This window comes from Microcebus murinus, chromosome 1 (assembly GCF_040939455.1).
Source record: "Microcebus murinus isolate Inina chromosome 1, M.murinus_Inina_mat1.0, whole genome shotgun sequence".
NCBI lineage: Eukaryota > Metazoa > Chordata > Mammalia > Primates > Cheirogaleidae > Microcebus > Microcebus murinus.
In genome coordinates, this window is record NC_134104.1 from 107,250,628 (window position 1) to 107,275,593 (window position 24,966).

Below are 24,966 nucleotides of genomic sequence, written 5' to 3' on the forward strand. Positions count from 1 at the left end.
CAAATGGAACTATCTCAGGGTCCATTTTTCAGAGTCCATGTTGGGTTTTAAACATGGTTAATGCAGACCTGTTCTGTTTTTGTCAGTCTGTAAGAGGACCACATTCACCATGAGCTGGACCATGAGAGCATTCCAACATTCCTACCCACCCTGCCTCCAGGGGTGCCCCTCGAGGACAATCATCTGGCCCTTCAATTATTCTACTCTCCTCAACCAACAGTAGTTGTCTCAGAACTCAGAATGAGTGAACAAAATCAGACAGGATGGGGAGCAGCAAAAGGTAGGAGACTAGAAAGGAAACAAAAAAAGTAGCATCAGAAAAAAAATCACTAAAATTATTCAAAAATGTCTGCCACAGGGCACAAATTAAATCCGTGTGTTGCCTCTGGCAACCATGAGGGATGTGATGCCAACTTTAGCCCATTCTGTGGATAAAAATGTAATAATTGCATGTTCATAGCCAAATTTCCCCAAAGATTAGCAAAACAGCATTTCAGAAGAAACCACCCTACTGAAACATGACCACAGAACGCTGTTTTCCTATTATTTAGCAATAGGTTCTCCTACCTTCCATTTTGAAAAAGAAAGAGTGGAAACTAAGACTCTGTTACTAATTGAGTGTTTTTATTTTTTGAGTACTCTTAAAATTACTTGACAACCGAACCCAGAGATAACTACTGTTAAGTTTTGGTCTGAGCCAATTATTTTAATTGTCTTATTTAAAATTAAAATTCAAAGGCATACCAGAGTTATTAAACTCTGGCAATAAGCCAATGCAAAAAGATGAACAGATACTACGTCAACATTCTGTTTTCAGTTTAACAGTTTTTCAGAAAGCACCAATAACAGATCTTATCATTAAAGTTAATCCACTGGCATTAGAAACAAAACAGTAAACTATCAATGTCATCATCTTCTTGTGCCCATGTTACAGACTAATAGTCTCATGACACTCACTTGTTCAACAACACAAAATACCAACCATCAGATGAGACAAGTTTAGCTTAGCTATAATAAGCAAAAACAAAAATAACAAGAATCCAAATCCTAGCTTTTGTATGCCAAGCCTTGCTATTAACTCACTCTCAGTATGGTACCATTCTCAATATTCCCACTGAATATTTCAGCCTCGAGCTAAAAATAACACACACGTTCATATACCCCTACTTTTCTAGAGTGTATTTTCCTTTTATGATTGTTTTTTAAAATACAGAAGAAATACATGTTCATTATAGAAAATTTATACTGTAGATATGAAAAGAAAAACCATCTGTAACCCCACCACCCAAAATCATTAAATATTTTAATATATATCTTTCCATCTTTTTTCCTGTGTGTTCAATGTTTCCATAAACATACAGATAACTTTTTTTTAAGTTGCCTGTCATAAGGAGTTCAGTTCCACAATCTGAACTCCTTTTGAGAATACATAAATGAAGCCCTCTTAGCACTGTGCTTTCACTGTGTTTAACTGACAGCATGTTGCCATGTCCATCAGACAGATGTAGAGGTCTGGGACATAAGACAGTCCAGAGTGGATGAGGATAAAAATTGTGGATGCATATAAAACTGCCATTAAAAATTGGAAACAGAAATAGCTACTAGTACTGTGCTCCTTAATAATTATTAATAATTTTCATAATTATTCACATATAGGGAATGGTAATGAAAGGGGAGCAATGAGGGACAGTGGCCAGATGGGCCTATTTGAACCAAGGCAGCAGTCTCAGCCCCCAGTGCACCACCACAAGGGAGCCTTAAACTCCCGTGTCTGAGGCCCCACCCCCCATTCTGATTTAATTGGTCTGGAGCAGGGACCCAGTTTCAGGTGACCAAATGAAAACAGGAATGGATAAAGATTGTAGGGAAGATGGGGTGAGGAAAGAAAAGGTTCAGAGGTGGAAAATATGCAGACAGTAACTGAAGAGACTGCTCAGAAAGTGCAGAGGTTCTACGTTGGAGCAACTCAGAGGATATGACCACATATGAACAGAACTTAAGGTCCATAAAGAAAGATTATTAGAACATTTATGAACATAGCATTTCTGACAGTGGTGTCAAGGGTCAGGACTTAAAAAAAGAATGACAGGTTTTTGACCATGCTTTCCCTAGCACCCAAGAATCCCAGAGCCACTTATTCCCTTTGTGTTAATGCCTAACACTAGGAACAGAAGGCTGCCTGGGAAGGGGTGTCAGGAGTCATGCTGTACCATTTCACAGATACAGACACTGTGATCTTGGTCATGGATGCACAGCTAAAGCAGTAGTACCAAAACAGGGCCCCACTCAAGTACATGACAACACACAAATCATAAACACAAGACAAGTGAGAGCAGAGATGTGCCACATTACAGAAAAGAAGATCCTGCCAGCCCTGGAATACCTGTAGCATTAATAAGAGAAGTGGAATATTCCTGCCCAACAGAGCAGGAATATCCACCTTGGAAGCACACACAGAGGACGCCAAATGCAGCAAGGCTCACAAAGGTTCCTGGCAGAATGACGTTATCAAAGCAGCAATACAGGGCAGCACTTAGTAGTATTAGAATGAACTTTGGAATAGGATGGCCCTCGGGTCCAAATCTCAGCTTTGCCACACATTAGTCCTGCAACCTGTTTAACCTCTACTAAGTCTCAATTTCCTCATCTGTAAAACAGGTATTAATAATATATGTACCTCAGAGTAACTGTAAGGATGAGTCACTCAGCACAGTGCACGCAACACAGAAATTGATCCGTAAGTGGCAGCTAGCAGCATCATCATGAGGAGGAAAAGTTTTTAGAAAGTAAACTAAAAGTTAGAACTTGACTGTCAGTGGACAGCACCTGCTGTCACTAATGTTAGACGCCGCCTCTGCCTCAGGTGAGTTAATATCCAATAGCTAACATAATGCCTGGCAATGCTCTGAGTAAGTATTTACTAAATCAATCAATGTCAGTTTCATGGTTCAAAACCTTCAACAGATCCACAATCCTTAATGAATTAAGGACAAACTCCTCAGCTAGGAATTAAAATCATTTCAAAACTGTTTACCATTTCTCACTTAATTCTACTAGCTCAAGTTGCTTTCTCTGACTCTCATGCTTACGACGCTACATCTACCTAAAATACAGGCATACCTCACTTTATTGCACTTTGCTGTATTGAGCTTTGCAGAAATTATGGGTTTGGGGTTTTTTTGTTTGTTTGTTTGTTTGTTTTTTTAAACAAGTTGAAGGTTTGTAGCACCATTTTGCCAACAGCATATGCTCACTTTGTGTCCATGTCATATTTTGGTAATTCTTGCAATATTTCAAACTTTCATTATTATTAAATCTGTCATGGTGATCTGTAATTATAATCTTTGATGTTACCACTGTAATTGTTTGGGAGCAACAAAAACTACACCCATATTAGATGGAAAATTTAATCAATAAATGTTATATGTGTTCTGGCTATACCACCAACCAGCTAGTCCCCATCTCTCTTCTCTCTCTCTCTCTCCTTGAGCCTCCCTGTAGCCAGATAATAACATTGAAATTAGGCCAATTAATAACTCTACAATGGCCTCTAAGTGAAAGGAAAAGTCACAAATCTCGCGTTTGAAATCAAAAGCTAGAGATAATTAAACATAGTGAGGAAGGCATATCAAAAGCCAAGACAGGCCAAATGCTAGGCCTCTTGTGCCAAACAGTTAACTAAGTTGTGACTGCAAAGAAAATGTTCTTGAAGGAAATTAAAAGTGCTACTCTAGTGAATGCATGAATAATAGGAAAACAAAACAGCTCTTTGCTGATAGAAAGTTTTAGTGGTCTGAATAGAAGATCAAACCAGCCACGATATTCCCTTAAACCAAAGCCTAATGCAGAGCAAGGTCCTAACCCTCTTCAATTCTATGAAGGCTGAGAGAAGTAAGGGAAGCTGTAGAAGGAAAACTGGAAGCTAATAGAGGTTGGTTCATGAGGTTTTCAGTAAAGAAGCCATCTCCAGAACATAAAATGCAAGGTAAAGTAGCAAATGTTGATGACAAAGTTATCCAGAAGATCTAGCTAAGATAACTGATGAAGGTGGCTACACTACATTAAAAATTCTCAATGTAGATAAAATGACCTTCTATTGGAAGACAACACCATCTAGGACTTTCATAGCTAGAAAGGAAAAGTCAATGCCTGGCTTCAAAGCTTCAAAGGACAGGCTGACTCTCTTGTTAGGGGCTAATGCAGCTAGTGACTTTAAGGTAAAGCTAGTGCTCATTTAGCATTCTGAAAATTCTTAGGCCCTTAAGAATTATGCTAAATCTACTCTGCCTGTGCTCTATAAAAGTAACAAAGCCGAATAACAGCACGTCTGTTTACAGCATGGTTTACTGAGTATTTTAAGCCCACTGCTGAGACCTGCTATTGACAAAAAATGATCCCTTTCAAAACATTACTGCTGACAAAGCACCTGGCCAGTTCCCCAAGAGCTCTGCTAGAGATGTACAAGATATGAGTGTTTTCTTCATGCCTGCTGACACGACATACATTCTTCTGGATCAAGGAATAATTTCAACTTTAAAGTCTTACTATTTAAGAAATACATCCCATAAGGTTATATTAATAGCTGCCATTTCATAAGGTTATAGCTGCCTTTACTTCTAGGCAAAGTAAACGGAGAGCCTCTGGAAAGGATTCATCATTCTAGATTCCACTAAGAACATATGTGGAAGAGGACAACATATCAACACTAACAGGAGTTTAGAAGTTGATTCCCACCCTCACAGATGACTTCAAGGGGTTCAATTCTCGCGTGGAGGAAGTAACTGCCAATGTGGTAGAAACAGCAATAGACCTAGAGTCAGAAGTGGAACATGAAGATGGGACTGCATTGCTGTATCTCATGATAAAATTTTTATGGATGAGGAATTTCTTCATATGGATGAGCAAAAAAAGTGGTGTCTTGCGATGAAATTTACTCCTAGTGAAAATGCTGTGAACAGTGTGTTGAATGAACGGTGTTGAAATGACAACAAATGATTTAGAATGTTACATAAAAAGAGTTGATAAGCAGCAGCAGGGTTTGAGAAGATTGGCTCCAATTTTGAAAGAAGTTCTACTGTGAGTAAAACGCTATCAAACAGCATCCATGCTACAGAGAAATTGCTCGTAAAAGAAAGACGCAATTGATGCAAAGTTCATTTTTGTCTTATTGTAATTACCACAGTCACCCCAACCTTTAGCAACCACTACCTAGGTCAGTCAGCAGCCATCAACACTGAGGCAAGGCCCTCCGCAGCAAAAACAGTATGACTTGTGAAGGCTCAGATGATCATTAGCAATTTTTAAGGATAAAGTCTTTTAACGAAGATATTATTTACACTGGTTTTTGTTAACATGCTATTTCACTTAATAGACTACAGTACAATGTAAACATAACTTTTACAGGTGCCAAGAAACCAAAATAGTTGTGTGACTCACTTTATTGTGGCAATCTGGAACCGAACCCAAAATACATCCAAGGTATGCCTGTACCTTCTATACTCACCTGTATTCTCGTGCGGAAATTTTTCTGGGTCCAACTCAAATGTCATATCTAACAGGCTTCTCGTCTCTGTACATGAATCCACCATCCACTTCTCTAACATTAGAATTTCCTCCATCCCTTTCATTCCCATAAAACTAAGCCTTACACATAGACGACAACATCTAAGTATTGACTTCAATCAATACGCCATAAGGTCCTCCCGAAACAACTACCAAATCAAGCTCCTTCCCAGCTATTCTGCTTCTCAACTCTTAATACAAATTTCTTTCCTTTATAGTTTGAACTTATCACTACATACCTAAAAGGTTCCAAATGTTACATAAGGAAAATGCTAAATTCCCTAATACACTGTCTTTACTATAACTAATTAAAAACACCTGTTCATTAATAGGCTATAAACGGCTCATGCAAATGCTGAATTTTTGATTCTTTTTAAATAAATTTCTTTGTAAATGTATATTGTGGAGATATACATTTGTGAAGGCTCATTTTCCTGGCTACATCCTTTCCCATAATCAAGCCAATGGAAACTCATTATGTGAAATAAAATGCAAGAGAGATTTTTTTTTAATTCAACCACATCAAGAGACTGAGGAGCACACCTTTAAGGTGATTCACCGGACATACCACTTTAAGTCAAAGATGACGGATTCCTCAATGGAAAACTTATTTCCTTGAAAATTCTTCCTTAGGCTATATCACTACAAGAAAAGGTTCTTCCCTCTCCAGAGTGAGAACAGCCTGATTCTCAGGCTGTTTTCTGCAGGACACAGAAAATTTAACCAGCCTGACTTTGGAAAGTCAGATGGAATGGAAAAGAAAATAATTTCTGCACATATGAACTACTGTACACTCCATTTCTTAAGAATGACACTTAAGAATGACTAAAAGATTTTCCACCATTTTTCTCACATTTTCTATTGTTAAAATGCTTTCTTGGTCAAAGGATACCATCAACAAAATGAAAAATAACCTACCAATTGGGAGAGAATATTTTCAAATCATGTATCTGCTAAGGGACTTGAATCTAAAATATATAATGAACTATTAAACTTGATAATAAAAAGAAAAACAGCCCAACTAAAAAATAGGCAGAGGATCAGAACAGACATTTCTCCACAGAAGATAAACAAATGACCAATAAGCACATTTTGAGATGCTCAACATCATTAGCCACCAGAAAAATGCAAATTAAAACCACAATGAGAAACTACTAAGACAGCTATAATTGAAAAGACAGATAACAATAAATATTGGCATAGACATGGAGAAACTGGAATCCTCATGCATTGCTGGTGAGAATGTAAAATGATAAATGTAATGTGTCTAAAACAGTTTGATAGTTCCTTAAAAGGTTAAACATAGTTACCACAAAACCCAGCAAGTTATATACACCCAAGAGAATGAGTATATATACCCAAGAGAAATAACACATACTCACACAAAGACTTATAAACAAATGATCATAGCTTGTTCATAATAGCCAAAAAGTGAAAACAATCCAATATCCATCAACTAATAAAATAAGGTGTATGCATAGAATGGAATACCATTTGGCTGTAAGAGGGAATGAAGTGCGGATACATGCTGAAACATGGATGTACCTTGAAAACATTATGCTAACTGAAAGAAGTCAGTTACAAAGGACCACATATCATATGATTCCACTTATACAAAATGCCCAAAACAGACAAGTTTACAGAGACAGAAAGAATATTAATGGTTGCCTGGGTATAAGGGGGCATTGAAGGGAAAAGGGAGTGACTGCTAATGGGCATGGGGTTTCTTTTAGCAGTCATGAAAATGTTCTAAAATGTGCTGACAGTATCACAACTCTGTGAACACACTGAAAGTCACTGATTGTACACTTTAAATGAATGAATTGTATAGTATGTGACTTATCTCAATAAAGCTGTTATATTTAATTATTAATCTTAAAAATATTTAAATGTTTTAAATATGTTTCCTTGAAATACTTAACTACCAATAAGAAATCATCTGCAATTAATGAGGCAAAAGAAGACTATTCCATGCTGATAAAAAGTAATCTACTATGAAATGCTATGATTTCACAGGTGGGAGAAGGCCGGGGGATAAGAGGTAGACAGGAGAGTGGCCATGAATTAATGGTTAAAGCTGGGCGAGGGGTAAATGGGCTTTTATTACACATTTCTATATTGGTGTATGTTTGAAATGTCCCATAATAAAAGGCTTTAAAAAGTTAATCAGTTGTATCCTATAAAATGAGTCACAGAAAACTCCAAATCCCCTATTCAGCTGCTGTTCACTTTGGGAATGAAAAGAAGAAGTCAGTATGCTGATTGGCAGCCTGGATAAAGAACAGCCAGAATGAAAACTGCTGCCTCAGTGGGACGTGCGACCGGCAGAGTCAGACCACCGGCCGGACTGCGTGCTCTGCTGAATGCTCAGATAGTTGCATCAGGTCCTCTGGCTGGAGCAGGAGAGAGAGGGAAAGCGGGGGTCGGGGGGATGGGCTGTTGGTACACAGGGGAAATGCCACAGGGAAATAAGTTACCAAAAGACATTTATGCGTTTTAAAAGTTTTCCTGGAACACAAAACTACCTGCAGAAAGAACATGGGTGTTTGGTGGCAAACATAAAATATATTTTTTGTCTGGATGCCTAATTTTACTATGTTATTTTTGACTGGCCATTTCTCTCTGCTTCTATTTATTGTCTGATGACACCACCCAAAGTACCATTACTTAGGGATCAAGGAGACAGCCAAATATCAAATAAGCAAATAGATAAAATAAAACAAAATCCATCAGTGTTTAGCAGCAAACATTAAATGCCCTCTGTGGCCCTCTACTGGGGCTACAAAGAGGAAGAGAAAGCAACCCAAGCTGAGACATCATCATCCTTGAGGCAGGGAGACACAGATGGACACAGCTACTGTCAGCAACGAGCTGAGTGCTCACTTGTACCACGGTACACAGGAGAGGAAGCAAGGGGATTGCATTTCAGCTTCCTTGCTGGGGAAGGTTTAAAAGGAATTTCACAGACAGAAACGGCAGCATGGGACATTCTAGGCAATGCAGACGACAGCGAGAAGGCAGAGCAAGAGGAGCCAGAGTTCCTCAAACACTAGTGCACAAAATGATCGCCAGAGGGCACTGGTTAAACATGCAGATTTATCTCCAACTCCAGAGGTCTGGAGCAGAGTCCAGAAATCTGCATGTATAACAAGCAGCTCAGGTGACTCTGCCCCCAGTGACGAGTTTGGTCTTTCATCACAAACGACTAAAAGCCACAGAAGGATTTTAAACAAAGGATGGCAAGATCAGATATGTAAATTAAGACAATTTCTCAGGAAGTTGTAGGGGAAACAACTGAAAGGAGGCTGCCAAGTCCAGTGGGGTGGGAACAAGGAAGAGGCAGGTGTGACATCTCCGTGAAACAGGACAATAACCTGACACTGGAGAGGAGGAAGCCAGGGCAGCAGGGAGCACAAGCTGGGAGGGGAGAGGGACTGGTTCAGTCTGTCCTTTGTTTCGTGTTAATGAAACTTTATGTTCTGAGATAAATGCAGATTCACATGCATGATTTACAAGGCTGGGCAGAGAGGGGGCTACAGAAATGGCAGTAACTTGGGTGAAAGCGGGCTCTCTCTGACTGGAGGGAGACAGGTAAGGGCCCGCAGCTGCAGGTGGGTTTGCACAGTGCATGCATGTTGGGGCGGGCACTGGGCAGGTAGCCAAGGGAGACTGACACAGTTTGTTCCTCTCTGAAAGTTCCAGGGGAGAGTATAAGGGCAGGGAAAGAAAGTCTGAAGACAGATGAAAGTGACCAGCCACTGTGAGCAAAAGGCAAGCTGAGGAAGGATGGGCAAAGTCTCCATGAAGACAAGGGCCATTATATACAAGGCAACATATAAATAACTGCACAGTTGTGTGATATGTCATTAATGCCTAAAGATTTCAGGGTAAAAAGAGACCAGGGTGGTGGACTGAGGAAACAGGTGGCCAACGCCTCTGGCAAAGAAACCAACCAGGAAGAGAGGTTGCCCAGGGCAGGCCTGAAAGAAGCAAAACAGACTTGTATCAGAAGGCTGCATGGAAACTCGTTTCTGCACCTTTCTCCCTCTGAGGTTGCCGGGCAGATATCTGATACCTGAAGACAACAGCACTGGACACTTGGGTTTTCTCTCTCACTGTCAGGTCTCCAATTCTCATTTCCACATGCAAATATGCTAAATGTCACATTTAGGGATTATTTTCCCCAGAGTGCTTTTTCCCTATCAACCCCATACATGCATCCCAAGTCAAGGCATGTGGCAACCACAGAATCCAATTTTAGCCCCTGGAAAAAGAATTTCTTATTACATATCAATCACACCACCAGCTTCCCCCAGCAACTACAGCTTCGGGGGTTTCCTTCCAACAGATGGACACACAGTGAACATCTGCCACAACAGGCTCAACCCCTCCCCAAGGGTGTGAGAGAGCTGTCTGAAATTAATGCCATCATTATCATATGGTAAGTTTCTCTGATCTTTTCAGATTTCTATATATACCTGAGTGAGCAAAGCCTTGGCTGTGGTGATATATTCCTATCACAGAACTACAGGGGCAGCATTTTTACCCATATTAAATCGGTACACTTAACCCCTTAGGACACGTCCCCATGGTCTTCCACATCAGAGACCAAGCCACGGGTTTTACTGCCCTAGCACAGAAGGCAGCAGCAAGACAACAGCCTGTCTTTAGCAAGACACACAGATCCTTGCTTAGCCCCCCCATGTAGACATCAGGCCTCTGAGCATTCCTGCAGCCAGGCCCTGGAGGTAGATGCTCTAGAAGGAAGGAGACCTGGGGAATAATGGGAAGACCCCTCCTGAGGACTCAGGGGGAGGAGGAGACAGAGAAAAAGGAGGAGCACCACTTAAAGACACTTGCAGCCAGCTCCCCACTGGAGGGAGGCAAAGTTATTTAAATTACTACATCAGACATTCCATCATCTTCACTCCTCTCCCAGATTCTGCTACTGAGTCAGTGGAAGAGGTTCCCAATCATCTGCAAAACAAAGGTAAACAAACTACCATTTTCATTTTTTCATTTTGCATTGGAATTTAATTCTATGATCACTTGTGGTTTGAATAAAGTTTCAACTGTGAACCAGCACTGTGCTCACTACTGAGGTCCTAAATGCAGTTGCTGTAAGGTTTCTACATCGGAACAAGCTAAGATTCTTTCATTAGAACACAAATACAAATACCACAGATATCGTATTGCCAGACAACCATGTAAAATAATGCTAGACAAAAAAAAAAAACCTCTAAAACACAAAAATGCTTACACATCATGTGGACCAGCCAGACCCACCCCAAAATCCCCATTCCTCCTCCGGAACGCACAGCTTATTTTTCTGGAGACCAAAGACTGATGCATAATACATTCATTTAATTAAATCTATTCACTATTCACTTCAGCTGTGTTATACTCACAAAAGACATTGCAACTAATAATTTATTGACCCTTAACTGTTTTCTATCCCATATAGTCTATGTATTTCTTGACTCCAAAAGAAGAGTTGAATCAGGCTTTTGAGCCATTTTATTTCAGGGATTTCACTTAGAAGATTATACACACTTTGTCTGAATATGACTCTGAAACTTAAAGCACTTCTTTTTAATTAAAAAAAGCTTTCTATTCATCATGGAATTAACATTCCAGTGCTAAAATTGCAAAAGGAAAAAAAAAAACTCTAGCTTTTATAAATAAGTCATTAAAAGGTTAGTAGCTTAGAGCTCTTTAAAAAAAACAAGGCCACCATACGCACCGTATGAAACAAGCACCAAGTTTTTTGAAGGAGTTTAAAAAATGCATTAAAATATACATTAAAAATATACATAAAATATATCTCAGAAGATACGCATAAACTGGTAGCAGTCATTGCTTTGAAGTATGTAAGAGGGTGTCTGAGGACAGCATGGTGCAAAGGAGATTTCATTGTCTCTCTCTGAGCATTCTGTGTTTTGTAACATGGGTATGTACTATATACCTATTAAATATTTTAACTACTACAAGAAGCTGTCTTTTCTTAAAATTCTCTTATTTATGCTTCAAGCAATAGATCTGCATGACGGTGACAAATTAAAATACAAACACTGAGCTTTTGAAACACCAGTCACACCTCACCCAAACACAATTCTCCCACCTGGCCTCACAGTTAACCCTTTGCACTCACTTGCTTTTTTAATTCCTTTATTCTACTCAGGATTTAATTTTTTAAATACCCCAGATTTTACAGAGCGCAGCAGTAGAATAAAAAACTAGAGTTTCTTTTCATACAAATTTATTTATTTGGATTTTTTTATATTTCAAATTATTGATACATTCAAAGAGTAATTTTAATCTCTATAATTTTTGCTAACCGTGTTGAGTCACACTCGACATCCGAGTGCAAAGGGTTAACCCAGATTTGATACTAGCAGCTTGGAAATTCTGTAAAGCAAATAGGACCCTGAAACAGAGGTCCAGGACAGAATTCCTGGTTTTCTACTTTCCATGGATTTTCTCACCCTAATTTGTAAAATGGAGATACCCAGACACCTCAGAGGATTTTCATGAAGATTGCCCCAAACAAGAAGATATAAAAGCAGCCTGTCAACTGCCAAAACTTCTAGCAAAGAGATATTTTTGTAGCATATGCTCTTCCAAGTATCAGATGTACAGGTAGATACTAATAGCCATGAAGACAGTAGAGAACCATAATGTTAACAATTAAATCAGGATTCTGATTAGCATTTCATCATAGAAGATGATTAATTCAAGCAGGAGTCAACATTTATGAAAACTGACTAGAAAAGAAACTGCTGAGTGTCAATGGGTTCTTAACAGAAAACACAAGACTATTCACCCAAACCGACAAAGATGAGAATGACAGTAGTAAAGACTGACAAATATAACACACATAAACTATAAACCTAACTCATTTGCTCATAATTTGCCAGAGAAGAAGATAATTGACTAAGAATGAAGACCCACTTCTTAAGATGCAAAAAAAGAAAAAGAAAAAAAGGACTAGATAACAATAACAAAGAATAGATAACAATAATTTGGGGCTGAGATTCGGCTTGGCTAACTTTTTGTTTATACCAAAGCTACCCGTGTACATGTCTTAAGAGTCCAATAGTTCTATATGATTTACTGTGAAAACAGCAGCCCACTGTCCATAAACCCCTCATTTCCCATTCTCCAAAAGCAACTCTTTCATCTATCATGTTTCTATCTATCATGTTGTTATTTTCAACTCTTTCATCTATCATGTTTCTTTAATTTACCTCTGTATCTTTAAATAACATACTTAAGAGTCCAACTTCTTGATTTTAAACATTATCTTCTGGCTTCCTACTGTGGAAAAGGATGAACATTCAGCTTTCTTTCACCTCCCGTCAAGACTTTACTTATATATTTTCCATCTGCCTATCCTCCCAATATTCCCCTACCATAATTTGAGTAGGTCAAGTCTGCATTTATAGTATGCAGAAATTCTGGCAAAATCTAACAAAATAAAAAATGCATTTACCAGACATCAGTAAGAATTCAACAGATACACACAGTCACAAAAGAAATATTTATATGTATTTGTGTGTATATAGACATGAGTTAGTACACATACTAAGTTTCTTTGCTCTGTCAGCTGAGAGGGCCTAGAAGCAGTGATACTTGAAGTAGCAATGAACACACCTGTGCTCAGCTCATTCTCCAATAAAAAGAACCCTGGAGAAATGGCTGATTGTAGGATTGGGGCACAAAACATATACAATGAACATGCAATACGTCTTGTAGTGCCAGAAAGTAAGGAAGTACTACTGGACAGGGGTATGTCATAGGGACACAGGACCCAATTGAAAGAGCTCTCAATGGACAAAGCTAGAACAATTGGGGCCAGAAAGTAGTATTACAATTCAAAGTATAAAATTAATATCTATGAGTCCATACTGATATAAATGCTTGAATGCATGCATGAACAAATGGATGAATGAACAGGTAGGAAAGGAGGGAGAGAGAGAGATAAGAGACAAATCTCCCATGCAGAAGAATTCCAAATACTTTCCGTAACTACTCTGCCCCCAGGGAGGGGGATGCATAACTCCCCACTCCTTAAATGTAGACTGTGCACACTGACTTCCTTCCAAAGAGTACAGTGTAGACAGGGATGTGGGGAGGGGGAGAGTGACTTGATAATGGAAAAACCTGAAAAACACTACCTCAGCCAGGTGATCAAGGTTAACATCAGCTGTCATGAGTCATGGTGATAGTAAGTAGCCTTGATGTAAGACGATGAGAATGGCACTTGATTTCCATATAGTCTTTCACCCAACAACCCATAATCCCAGTCTAATCCTGAGAAAAACATCAGGCAAATTCTAATAGAAGATCATCCTACAATATACCTGATTAGTACTCCTCAAAACTGTTGAAAACGGAGATGATGTCACAGGCAAGAGAAGCCTAGGGAGACACGACAACTAAATATATATAATGTGATATCCTGGATGGGATCCTAGAATAGAAAAAGGTCATTAGGTAAAAATGAAGGAAATCTGGATAAAGTATGGACTGACATTAATAATAAATATTAGTTCATTAATTATGACAAATGTATCATATTAATGCAAGATGTTAATAATGGGGGTAACTGCATGAGTAAGGCGAATACATGGGAACTCTGTACTATCTTTTCAATTTCTCTGTAAATTAAAAAAATGTTTAATGCATTTACCCTTTACATGCAATTAATTCCACCTTTAGGAATCTACCCTGAAAATATACCTTGACAAACACAAAACATCACATAAAGTTACTCACTGAAATAATGTAACTAATAGCAAAAAAAAAAAAAAAAAAGACCAGAAACAATGCAAGTGTCTAACAAGGGACTGGCCAAATAAACCATGGTACATGCACACAATGGAGGATGAAGATGCCATAAAAAGGAGTGAAGATATCAAGCAATCTCCAGGATACCATTTAATTTTTAAAAAGGCAAGGTATCAAAAAGTATATATAGTATGCTAACTTCTGTGTAAGGAGAAAGGAGAAATAAGGAGATACACATATTTGCATATTTTTGAAAAAATAAAAACTGGAAGATTTAACCAAAAACTATAATAATAAGAAATGATTACCTATAAGGGTAGGCTGAAGGGAATGGTGTGAAACGATGAAGATTTCTGTATATATCTTAATATAGTTTTGACTCTTGACTATGTCAAGGTACATATTCGAAATATGAAGTTAGATCAAATAAGGAAACAAAATCAAACTCTAAAATGAAAAACAAATGTAAACAGTGTCTCTCACTATACAGAGAGAATCATTTTAAGTTAGGTGGAATATATTCTAAAATTAAAAGGAACTACAAAAAAATTACATTTTTTAACTGTTAATGTATCAGATTGCTGTAATTCTGAAGTCAGTATGTTTGTAGCAGAATAAAGCAGGTAAGTATCCACATTCATGTTACTGTTAATAGAAATCATTTGAATTGTTCATGTAATAGAAATGGGATTAAAATTGAAGAAATAAAAATATTTTTAATGTTAAAGATAAAGTGGAAATAGGAATATAACCTTCCACATACATGCATATACACACACACATTTCCACATCCATCCATTGACTAACAGGGCCTACACACCACAACATCCCAGTAGCAATGAGCACCTGCAGCACCCAGATCATGCTTTCCAAATACCATTCCCTACAAGAAAGCAGCAGGGTTCCTTAGAGAAATGGCTGTTTGTAGATCAGAGACAGGAAAATTACAAGGTGGGCCTGGGGCATCTTTCTGTGCCAAAAAGCAAGGAGGTGTCCCATAGCAAATGGTGTCACGTCAGAAGGATACAAAAGAGCTTGACAAGTCTCCCATTGGCCAACTTTGAAACACATTGAACACAAAAATGAACAATGAGTATAATCAGTTATAAAATACAGAATCCATGAGCCCAGTGACCAAAAATAACATTAAAAAAAAATAGAGAAATTCATTTTTCACCACTGGAGATGCATTACAATAATTCTTACTCCAAAACTTGGAATCAAAGGAAAAGAAAATAATTTAGCATTCGTTCTGCGTTTTTTTAAAGAAAGAACTATAATTCATCAGTTGATGAAGGTAAGCCAGAAGTATACCAACATCTTGCCATCCCTAATGAAATAACAATTCCAGGCTCAGTTCATCAACAGATGCTAAAACTTTCAGGTAAAAGATTGTTAGAAAATAGTATAATTGCAGGTGCTAAAGTCTTATCCCACTGGCCCTATTCCTTCTACTGGAGGAGGATTTTGACCAAAAAGCCAGAGTTACCTCACCAGTTAAAACCTACTTCTCATACCTAAGCAAAGCGTGAATTTTAAATTAACCTTATACAAGCACTTCTGTCCAAACTTCAGGGTTATTTTCAGAGTAGACAGGTAGATAACTCCTTTACAGCAAAAGAAATATATAAGAAACACTTTGAAAATGTGAAGGCAATCTTGACTTGAAACTAAAAGCTTGTCCCTGGAATCAAAAAAGTGAGTATGTAAAAGTGAGTATGTCTTCAAGGATCCAAACTGAAAGTAAGCTGGTAGGCTTAGATAAGAAACCAGGCTGTCAATTATGTGTTTAGCAGGGCTTATTTTTGCAGTCCAAATGGCTCACTGAATGTCACAAATTAATTACCCACTGTGCAAAGAGGGTAGTTGTTTTTTCTTTGTATTTTGGGGGTGATAAGGATAGTGGTTCCAAGAGTATAGTCAACCAAGAAAAGTCTCTCATCTGACTCAAATACCCAGCCCTGCAAAACCTCAGGTGATACAGAGGAAATGACTGGGGGAAAACAGAGCTACGCCCTTGGCAGTTTACCCGTGAAGCATTTTAAGCTTCTTCTAATCTATCTGTTCTCCCCAGAAAGACCTCATGCGTGTGATACGTTTTGTCACTTTTTGCCACATTGAACACCCAACAATCCCTAGTCAGAACGAAGCCTGCTCATCTTAGAAGCAATTTCATCTTTCTTTCTCCAGTTTCTAGGACACCCTGGACTTTGCTTTGCTCCTCCTGCTCCTCATAGCACCTGTGGGAATAAGAGTTTGGACTCCTCAGACGCTGCCCATAGCCACCAAGTCCTGCAGCCTGCTCCCTCCCTCGTCTTTCCCACCAGCAACCTTACTGCTTCCAGGGGTCTGCCGCACAGCACACACAGCCCACGGGCGACCAACCTCCCAGTGAGGAGTAAGTGCAAGCACCTCCTCGTGGCATGCCCCTGGGCATGGATCCATCTAGGCCAGCAAGTTACTTAACTTCTCTGAGACTCAGGTCTCTCATACCCAAAATGGAATAATAAAACCTATGATGCAAGCTTGTTGTAATCATTACAGATCATGTCTGTAAAGTTCCCAGCACACAGCACAAAATAATCACTGAATACTGGCTAGTAATAACAGTAGTCCAAAAGCAGTTGTTATTATTATATTATTATAATATTATAATATTAATATATTATATAATATGTAATTATAATATATTAATATATAAATGTTATTATTACAGTCACTGTTCTAAACATTTTAGAGGTATTGACTCATTTAATTTTTAAAAGGTACTGTCAATCATCCCCATTTTATAGACAAGAAACTGAGGGAGAGTTGTAACGATAACACCAATAACAAACCCTTCCATGGCTCCTATCGTCCGGAGCCAAAACTTAATCAGAAGAAAAGAATTTAGCATTTATTCCGCCTTTTTTTTTTAAAAAGAAAGAACTATAATTTATCACAGTTGATGAGAGTAAGCCAGAAGTATACCCACATCTTGCCCAAGCTTCCCACTCTGGCAAACTCCTTCATGCAGCCTTTCATCGCCACTAGCTCACACTCAAGCTGAAGTTAAGCCCTGGCAGTTCCACAAGTCAAACTATTTGTTGACCTATTTCTCTGCAGGCACCATCCTTCTGCCAGAAATGCCCTTCCCCGAACAACATCCCACCCCCTTTAACTCTGTCCTCCTGGGAAACCCCTCTTCTTTCAAAACTATATACCAAAGTCACTTCCTCTAAGAATCTGCCTGGACTTCCTAAGTTCCCTCGGTGGCTTATTCCTTGAGAAGCCCCCTGCATTTTATTCATTTCACTTCCTTCCTTCTTTAATATTTGGTTTGGACACATGACCCCCTTCCAAACTGGAAATACCTAGAGGGCAGTGAGTGCATTCTCCCTCTCTCTGTCCCTGCTACCAGCACAGCACCCAACACAGGCTTCGGGGCCCAGTTTAACACTGAGGGGCTCTCTCTGTGCCCCATCCGCACATCACTGTCCTCATCTGTGAAAGGAGAATGAAATCGGAAAATGAAAATGGACTAAATATACATAGAACCAGGCAAACTTTTACTAATGCAATGGGGAACATGGTATCACTGCACACCACAGTAATCCCAGCAGAGAGTCAATGGGCCAATAAACCTGTGAGGGATTGACTGTTCTCACACAAGCCAAAAAGAAAACACAGCCTTAGGTTCAATAGCAAGGGGACAAGGCATGCCCAAGGCTGAAAAGCTTCCTCAAGTAACCCAGATCATTTCCCACCACACATCAGGAGCTGATTCAACCTAGGAATACACTGAGCACCATAACCCTGCTTAACCCAGAGCCGAGGATTCCTCAAGTGCTGGAGAAATGCTAGCTGTTACAGAGATGGCAATCACGATAGAAAATGCTGTAGTTATCATTAGTTGATTCAGCGACAAGACTCCTCACAGGGGAAATTCCTACGAATAAATGCACAAAGTTTGGTTATTTACTGTAAAGTCATATTTCCTAATCTTTTCAGAGACTTTCTTTAGTTGCATAACTTAATATGTGTTTTACATTTCAATTTTAAGTATTAACTAGCCTGCTTTAAATGCTTTTCTCTGGTGGGCTCAAAACTTTCAAGACAGGTAAGCATTCTTGTTCTCTTAAAAACGAAACAACTCTTAAAAATATGTATCTGAAACCAAAAGTATTATTTCTGGCATACTTTCCCTCAAGCAGCAACATCACCTATTTGATGGCATTTTCCAAATGCCATGTCTACTGAAACCTCTTCTTTATTTTATTTTTTAGGTCTCGCTAGGACTAAGAACAACCAATTCTTCTTTGGGGCTTCCCTAATTCATACTATTGAAAATTTCTGCCCTAACGTTCAGAGTTTTCCAAGTCAAATATTTCATTTCCCACTTTGAAGTTACACGTGAGACCTCATCCGTAAACGCAAGGTGTCTCTCACTTCTGGGCACACGCTGTACTGGGTATGTCTTTGCTGGCTGCAAGCTTCCCCGGGCAGCAACCCATTTAACCTACATTTTAGATCTGTCACCCTCTGCATAATGATAGTGAGGATCTCTGTGTTGCTTCCTTGTTGCTGTTAGCCCACTTAACTTTAGGAAAAACTCCCTTCAATAAAAGCAAACAGCAGTGCTTTATAGTTCTGCTTCAATGCTGGATGTAGCAGGAACTGAAAATAAAACATATGTTTCTATTGCAAAGGAATAAAAGCCATTCCTACTGAAAACACTTCACAAATCCTAAAAACAATCATCAAGACAATGCAGGTCGTAAAACCAACTCCAGAAAAGGGTGACACTCAATAGTCAATCTTGCCCCAAACGTGCTGAATGATTCCTTCTGCTATCAAAGCCAGAACACTGAACCTATTACTGCAAGTTAATCTTCTGAAGTGTATGTAATTTAATTCGATTCAACACATATATGTGTGTACTTCCTTGGCTGTATCCTTTGCTTGGAGTGTGAAACTTGCTACATTATAGCTACATCTACCCAGCCAAATGCTTTCACATATCCTGTGTAATTTGCTTAAAGAAGTTGAAGAAGGTGCTGAAGACAAAGTAGAGAGTATGAGGTGTTAGGTGTAACAAGGTGACAGTAAAGCAAGATCAAAGGGTAAAATAACTTTGTAACTTTGAAGCAGAAAATCTAGTAGACACCAACTTACCCAAAAAATCAAGGTGATTGCCACCAGTAGTACCAGGATAGGATACACTGAGAGGTTCACAGCATCACAACCATGGTACTCCTACTGAAAGTGATAGCCTGAATCTAATCAAGAGGAACTGGAGAAACGCAAATCAAGAGACATTCCACAAAATAACTGGCCTGTCCCTTTCAAAAATATCAAGGTCAAGAAAAAGAAAGGCTCAAAAACTGTTCTGGATTAAAGACAACTAAAAAGACATGACAAACACAACATGGACCCTGGACAGGATCAAGGTTAGGAAGACTGATATCTGGAGAGCCTGAGGACTTTGCTTTAAATCTACCCAGTCGCTAGTGGCACAGCTTGAAACAGAAAAGCCCCAAAAAGCTCTTTCTGAAATGCTAGACCTAAGAAGTGAGAGGTAAACTTCTAAAATTCATGCATTTTTAAAATATTTTTATTTTTAGCTTTTAGCATTTCTTAGGTCAAAGCTTGTATACTCTACCATGAGAAAAAGGCACTTGACCTTCATGCATTTAACATTCATGCATTAACATTATTAATCATAAAAACCCATGAACTACAATGTTCTGTGAATAAACTGAGTCAAAAAACAGAATCTGGCTAGGCACGGTGGAGCATGCTTGTAAACCCAGCTATTCTGGAGGCTGAGGTGAGAGTATTGCTTCAGCCCAGGAGTTCAAGGCCAGCCTGGGCAACATAGCAAGACCTGGTCTCTACAAAAAATTAAAAAATTAGCCAGGCATGGTGGCGTGCATCTGTAACCCTAGCTACTCAGGAGTGGATCAGGTGAGCCCAGGTGTGATCCTGTGTGCAATGAGCTATGGGGGTGCCACTGTGCTGCAGCCTGGGTGGCAGAGCAAGAACCTGTCTCAAAGAAAAAAAAAAAAGAGAGAATTCTGTGTGTTATGTGGCAGGAAGAGGGACTGACTACAGCAGCTAGTGAGTGAACCTAGTTGTCCATTCATTACGGGTGTGCAAATAATAAAAATTTTAACTTTTTATAGGAGGAGAAAATAATCCCAAGAACCAACTGGTCACAGTGATAAGAAATAAATGGTAAAAGTTTTCAGGTCCCAGTTTTGTTTCGCAAGTAAAGCTGACAGGCTTGTTAACAGACTGAATGTTGGATTTTAAGATAAAGATAAAAGCTCAGAACAACAATATGGCTTTTACCCTTATCACCCAATAGCTGCATATGACATTTGCTAAGAAGGAACAGGTACAGGGATGGTGAGAACTCAAGGCTTTGGTTCGATATGCATTATGTTTCAGATGCCTGCTCGCCATCAAAGTAAAAGTGGCTAGTAGGCAACTGGATATCCAGGTTCTGGGGAGAAGTAGTAATAAATCCAACGGAGATATAGATATGCATACAGATATATGAAGAATAGGGTGTGTGTGTGTGTTTGTGTGTGTATGTGTAGATGTGCGTGTGTGTATATATGTGTGTGTACATATATCTATATCTATAGATATAATATATATAGATATCTATATCTATAGATATAATATATATAGATATCTATATCTATAGATATACAGATATATATAATATACACACATACACATAGATATATATATATGGAGAGAGAGAGGGAGGGAGGGAGGGAGGGAAGGGCAGGCTTAATGAATGAAACTCTAAGAAGGATAACATGGGGGAGGAGGGAGAAGAGAAACTTGAACATATTGTGTCTACTTTGGCATCATTTGAAAATTTTGTAACGACAATGTATTACACTTTAGTAATGAAAGATATTTCTTTTGTTTTTCCCTAAATAAAATAATAAGCTGAGGAGGGGGGGGAAATTCAACTCAGATAGATAAACAAAAGACTGCCATGAAAACAATACTCAGAGACAACCATTGTTAACTTTGTGGATTATTGCCTCCTGGGTTTATTTCCTAGACATTTCTTTTTTTAAATACAGTTCATTTTTGCCTATTTGTTTTAACACATACGAAATAATGTTAAACTCAAAGGTGGCAGCCATAGAACTCAGATCACATTTTTTGTTTTTAATGTTAAGTCTTCATGCTTTTAGAATGGGGGCTCCACTCTTCAGTTCATCAGGGCCCCCCTACCATGTCCAACCACTTTACACTCCAGCTCATTTATCTAGGGTACCACCTGGCATCTGAGGACACTGCACTTTCTGTCCCTGCTCCTCAGAGCTTTGTGACTGGGTTCTCCCTTATAAAACCATAAGTGTATTTCCATTGCATAAAGAATTATTTGTAAATGTAATCTTTAAATGAATAGCTTTATATATAATTCTTATGCACACTTCTAATTTAGCGTCGTATCTTTCATAAAGTATGTCTTAGCACCCCTATGAGGAGTCACTATCTAGTAACCAATACAGTGAGGGCTCTGACTCAAAATAGTTTCCCTACAGTTTGTTCAGCAAATATTTACCGCAGGCCAGCATAATTCTGGACAGTGGGGAATAAGACAGACAAAGCCCCTGCCCTTACATTTTAGTGTATGAAAGAGAGGGACCAGATTTTAAAAACGCTGAAGATAATTTTAGGTAGTGAAAAGTGCTGAGAACAAAATAACATGTGAGAAAATAACCAGGAGCAGAGGGAGAGAGGAGAAAAGGGGAATGCTGTTTAGCTAGCTGGCCAGAGGAAGCCTCCTGAGGAAATGACATTTAAGCCAAAGCCTCAGTGAAGAGGAGGAGGCACACAAATACCATAGGGAAGAGCAACCAAGCACAAGGAACAGGAAACACAGAAGCCCTGGGAAGGGAAGGAGCTCAACGTGTTGGAGGGACAGCAGGCAGGCAGGGTGGCTGGCACATCTTAGGGAGGGAGGGCAAAGCATGGATGACCTCACTGGCCACAGCAAAGAATCTGGATCTTTATTCCAACTGTAATAGGAAATTATCATAAAGTTATAAATAGAGACACAGCATGATCCCATTGAGGCTTGGAGATAAGTATGGTAGCTACGTAGAGACTAGAATGTAAGGAGCAAAAGTAACGGCAGAGACTCCTTAGGAGGCTACAACTACATCCACCAGGAGATGACAGTGGCTTGACCCAGCATTTCAATAGTCGTGGCGGTGAAGAGTGTTCAGATTCCAGGTATGTTTTGGAGGTAATATCGATAGGACTCACTGAGAGAATCAGGATTCTGGCACTGGGGGATCAAAGAACAGCTCCCCTACCTATGCTATGAGTGACTTTTTGTCTCACCATAGACATTCTCAGCACTTATCATGCTGGGTTGTGTCCAGAGGGTACAGGCAATAATTACCTGTAGAATCAATAATGAAACATAAAACATATTGTATCACCTCACTTACCCAAATTGGGATCAGCAGGCGGACGTTTTTTAATTTTAGCTTCAGATATAGCAGAATAATAGGCACAAGTCATCTTGATCAGCCATGTTGCTCGAACCATGGGCACAGAATATTTAGCTAGATATGCAAAGACATCCTCTTTTTTACTAAGGATGGGAACCTAAAAAGAAATAACACAGCATATTTATAATAATCAAATACTGCATTCATCAACTAGACAAACCTAAAAAAAGGAGATGCAAAAAAAAAAAAGAGGCTATAAGTTACCTACTGGCTATAAGAAAGTAGAAGCTTAATGGCTTTTCAAATAGTGCATACAGTTAAAAGAAAAAAGAAACATTTTAAGTCAATTTTCATTAAGAAAAATGAATCAAAACTATGTTTAGCACAATGGCAAACAGTTTCATCAGTTATGCTTTCTTATTTTAAAAACACATTATTTTCAAATTCTCACATGCTGAGAGCTACTGATCAACAGAGCAGGGAAAAATAATTTCATGACAGCCCTCCAAAGAATTTCTCAAAATTGGAAGGGACAGATCAAGTGAAAAATTGTCCCTACACTATATTTTATCCAGGAACCTTTTTTTGTATAAAGCTTCTGACTAACATTTCATAAGAGTAACAATTTCCAGGAAGCTTCTAAAAGTAGTTAACCCAACACTTAAAATAGAGGCTAAAAAAATGACAGATCAGTGAATCTGCCTAATAAACACTGAGCTACAAATAGCTGGATAATTAATTCTCTGGTTAAAAGTAGGCACTTGAGGCAGTTAATTATTTCTTCCAGACCACAAAGGTACTACTTAGCAAATTAGTATCCCAGTGTACCACTGAATGGTTTGAAAGAGTTAATTCATTTCTCTAGCATCCCTCATAAACACCCTAGGAATACCCTATTCATCTATTTAATCTATTCAATATATGAATATAAAGAAAAATAATGAACAAAGGGTATGTGAGCTGTGATGCAGCAGGATGGGAGCAACCGGACTGAGAGGTGAGGACATGCCAGCACCGGGGCTGAACCCCTCCTCCATACTCCATTCCTGGGCCTGGCCTATTTCTAAAGCCCTTCACTTCCAGGCTCTTCATTCATGAGCTGTGATAATACCAACCCCATCCTGCCCCCATAATAGTTACAAGGGTAAAGCAAAAGGATCACATGCATCAAAATTATAACAATAATTATTTTGTTGCCAGGTCTAAAGATTTCTCCATGAGAGCCAAAGTGGCCCTAGACTTGACCCTTTGTTTAGTTTAGAAGATCCTGAACTCCACAACCATGGATATCAAGAGCACTGGTCTCTCTGCCCCAAACTGTTACTTAATTTTGTGTTGAAAATCAAGACTTCAAACTAGCTAACTGATTCACATCGCATGCTATTTTCCCCATAATTAACCAAATCCTCACTTATAGAGTGGAGTTAGTGCATCATGCTCCAAATTTGACTATTCGCACACTTGGTACAAAGTATGATCCTAAAATTAGAAGACAAGTATTTTTTGTATATGTCCCTGAAAACAAGCTATTTCACTCAGTCTCACCAAAGAAACATCAAGCTGTTTCAGTGCTGAAGGAAAGGCTGCCTGGGTGGGACACTGAGAGGTAGTTTCATGGGCAACTGAAGAGGCTTTTTGATCGTTTACAGCCGCTGCCTTGGGTGCTGACTTCAGAACACAGCCCCCGTGACAGAGGTGATCACACAGCTCAAGCACAACTAAACGGGAGATGAAAATCACGCAGGCCAAAGCTAGAAGGCTCCCTCCCTCTCTGCAGACTAGATACATTTTAACAAAAAAAGACACAATTCAACAAGAAAACTTCCTGAGAATTTAGCTTACAAGGCACATCTCTCATGGCCATCATTTAAGTCAGGGACAAGAAAAGCACAGGGTTAAATATTCAGTTCAAGACCTGAGCTGCTGTCTTTCGCTAGAACATATAGTATGGTGTCAGTGAGTTAAACGTTAGCTGTGAAGGTGAGACTGCCTCTCGTTCAGACATGCCAAAAGGGTATATAAGTCAAGGCCTAAAACATAAACAAATGCAAAGTTAGCACCTCCAAAGAATCACTACTAGTAGTATCTTTCATAGATGCCTAAAGGATTTCTTTGGAATAGCAACTGACAGAAGAAAAAA

The 24,966-nt window shown here is 38.9% G+C and overlaps 1 protein-coding gene across 5 annotated transcripts in view; it reads right to left on the reverse strand.

The window, feature by feature from the left end:
• Positions 1–24,966, reverse strand: part of MED12L (mediator complex subunit 12L) — a 317,206-nt gene that overhangs the window by 252,448 nt on the left and 39,792 nt on the right. For all 5 annotated transcript variants that reach the window (XM_012782864.2, XM_076004646.1, XM_076004647.1 and 2 more), the window contains one exon: positions 22,824–22,983. In XM_012782864.2, the coding sequence (XP_012638318.1) occupies positions 22,824–22,983 (160 nt within the window). The remainder of the gene's footprint in view (positions 1–22,823; positions 22,984–24,966) is intronic.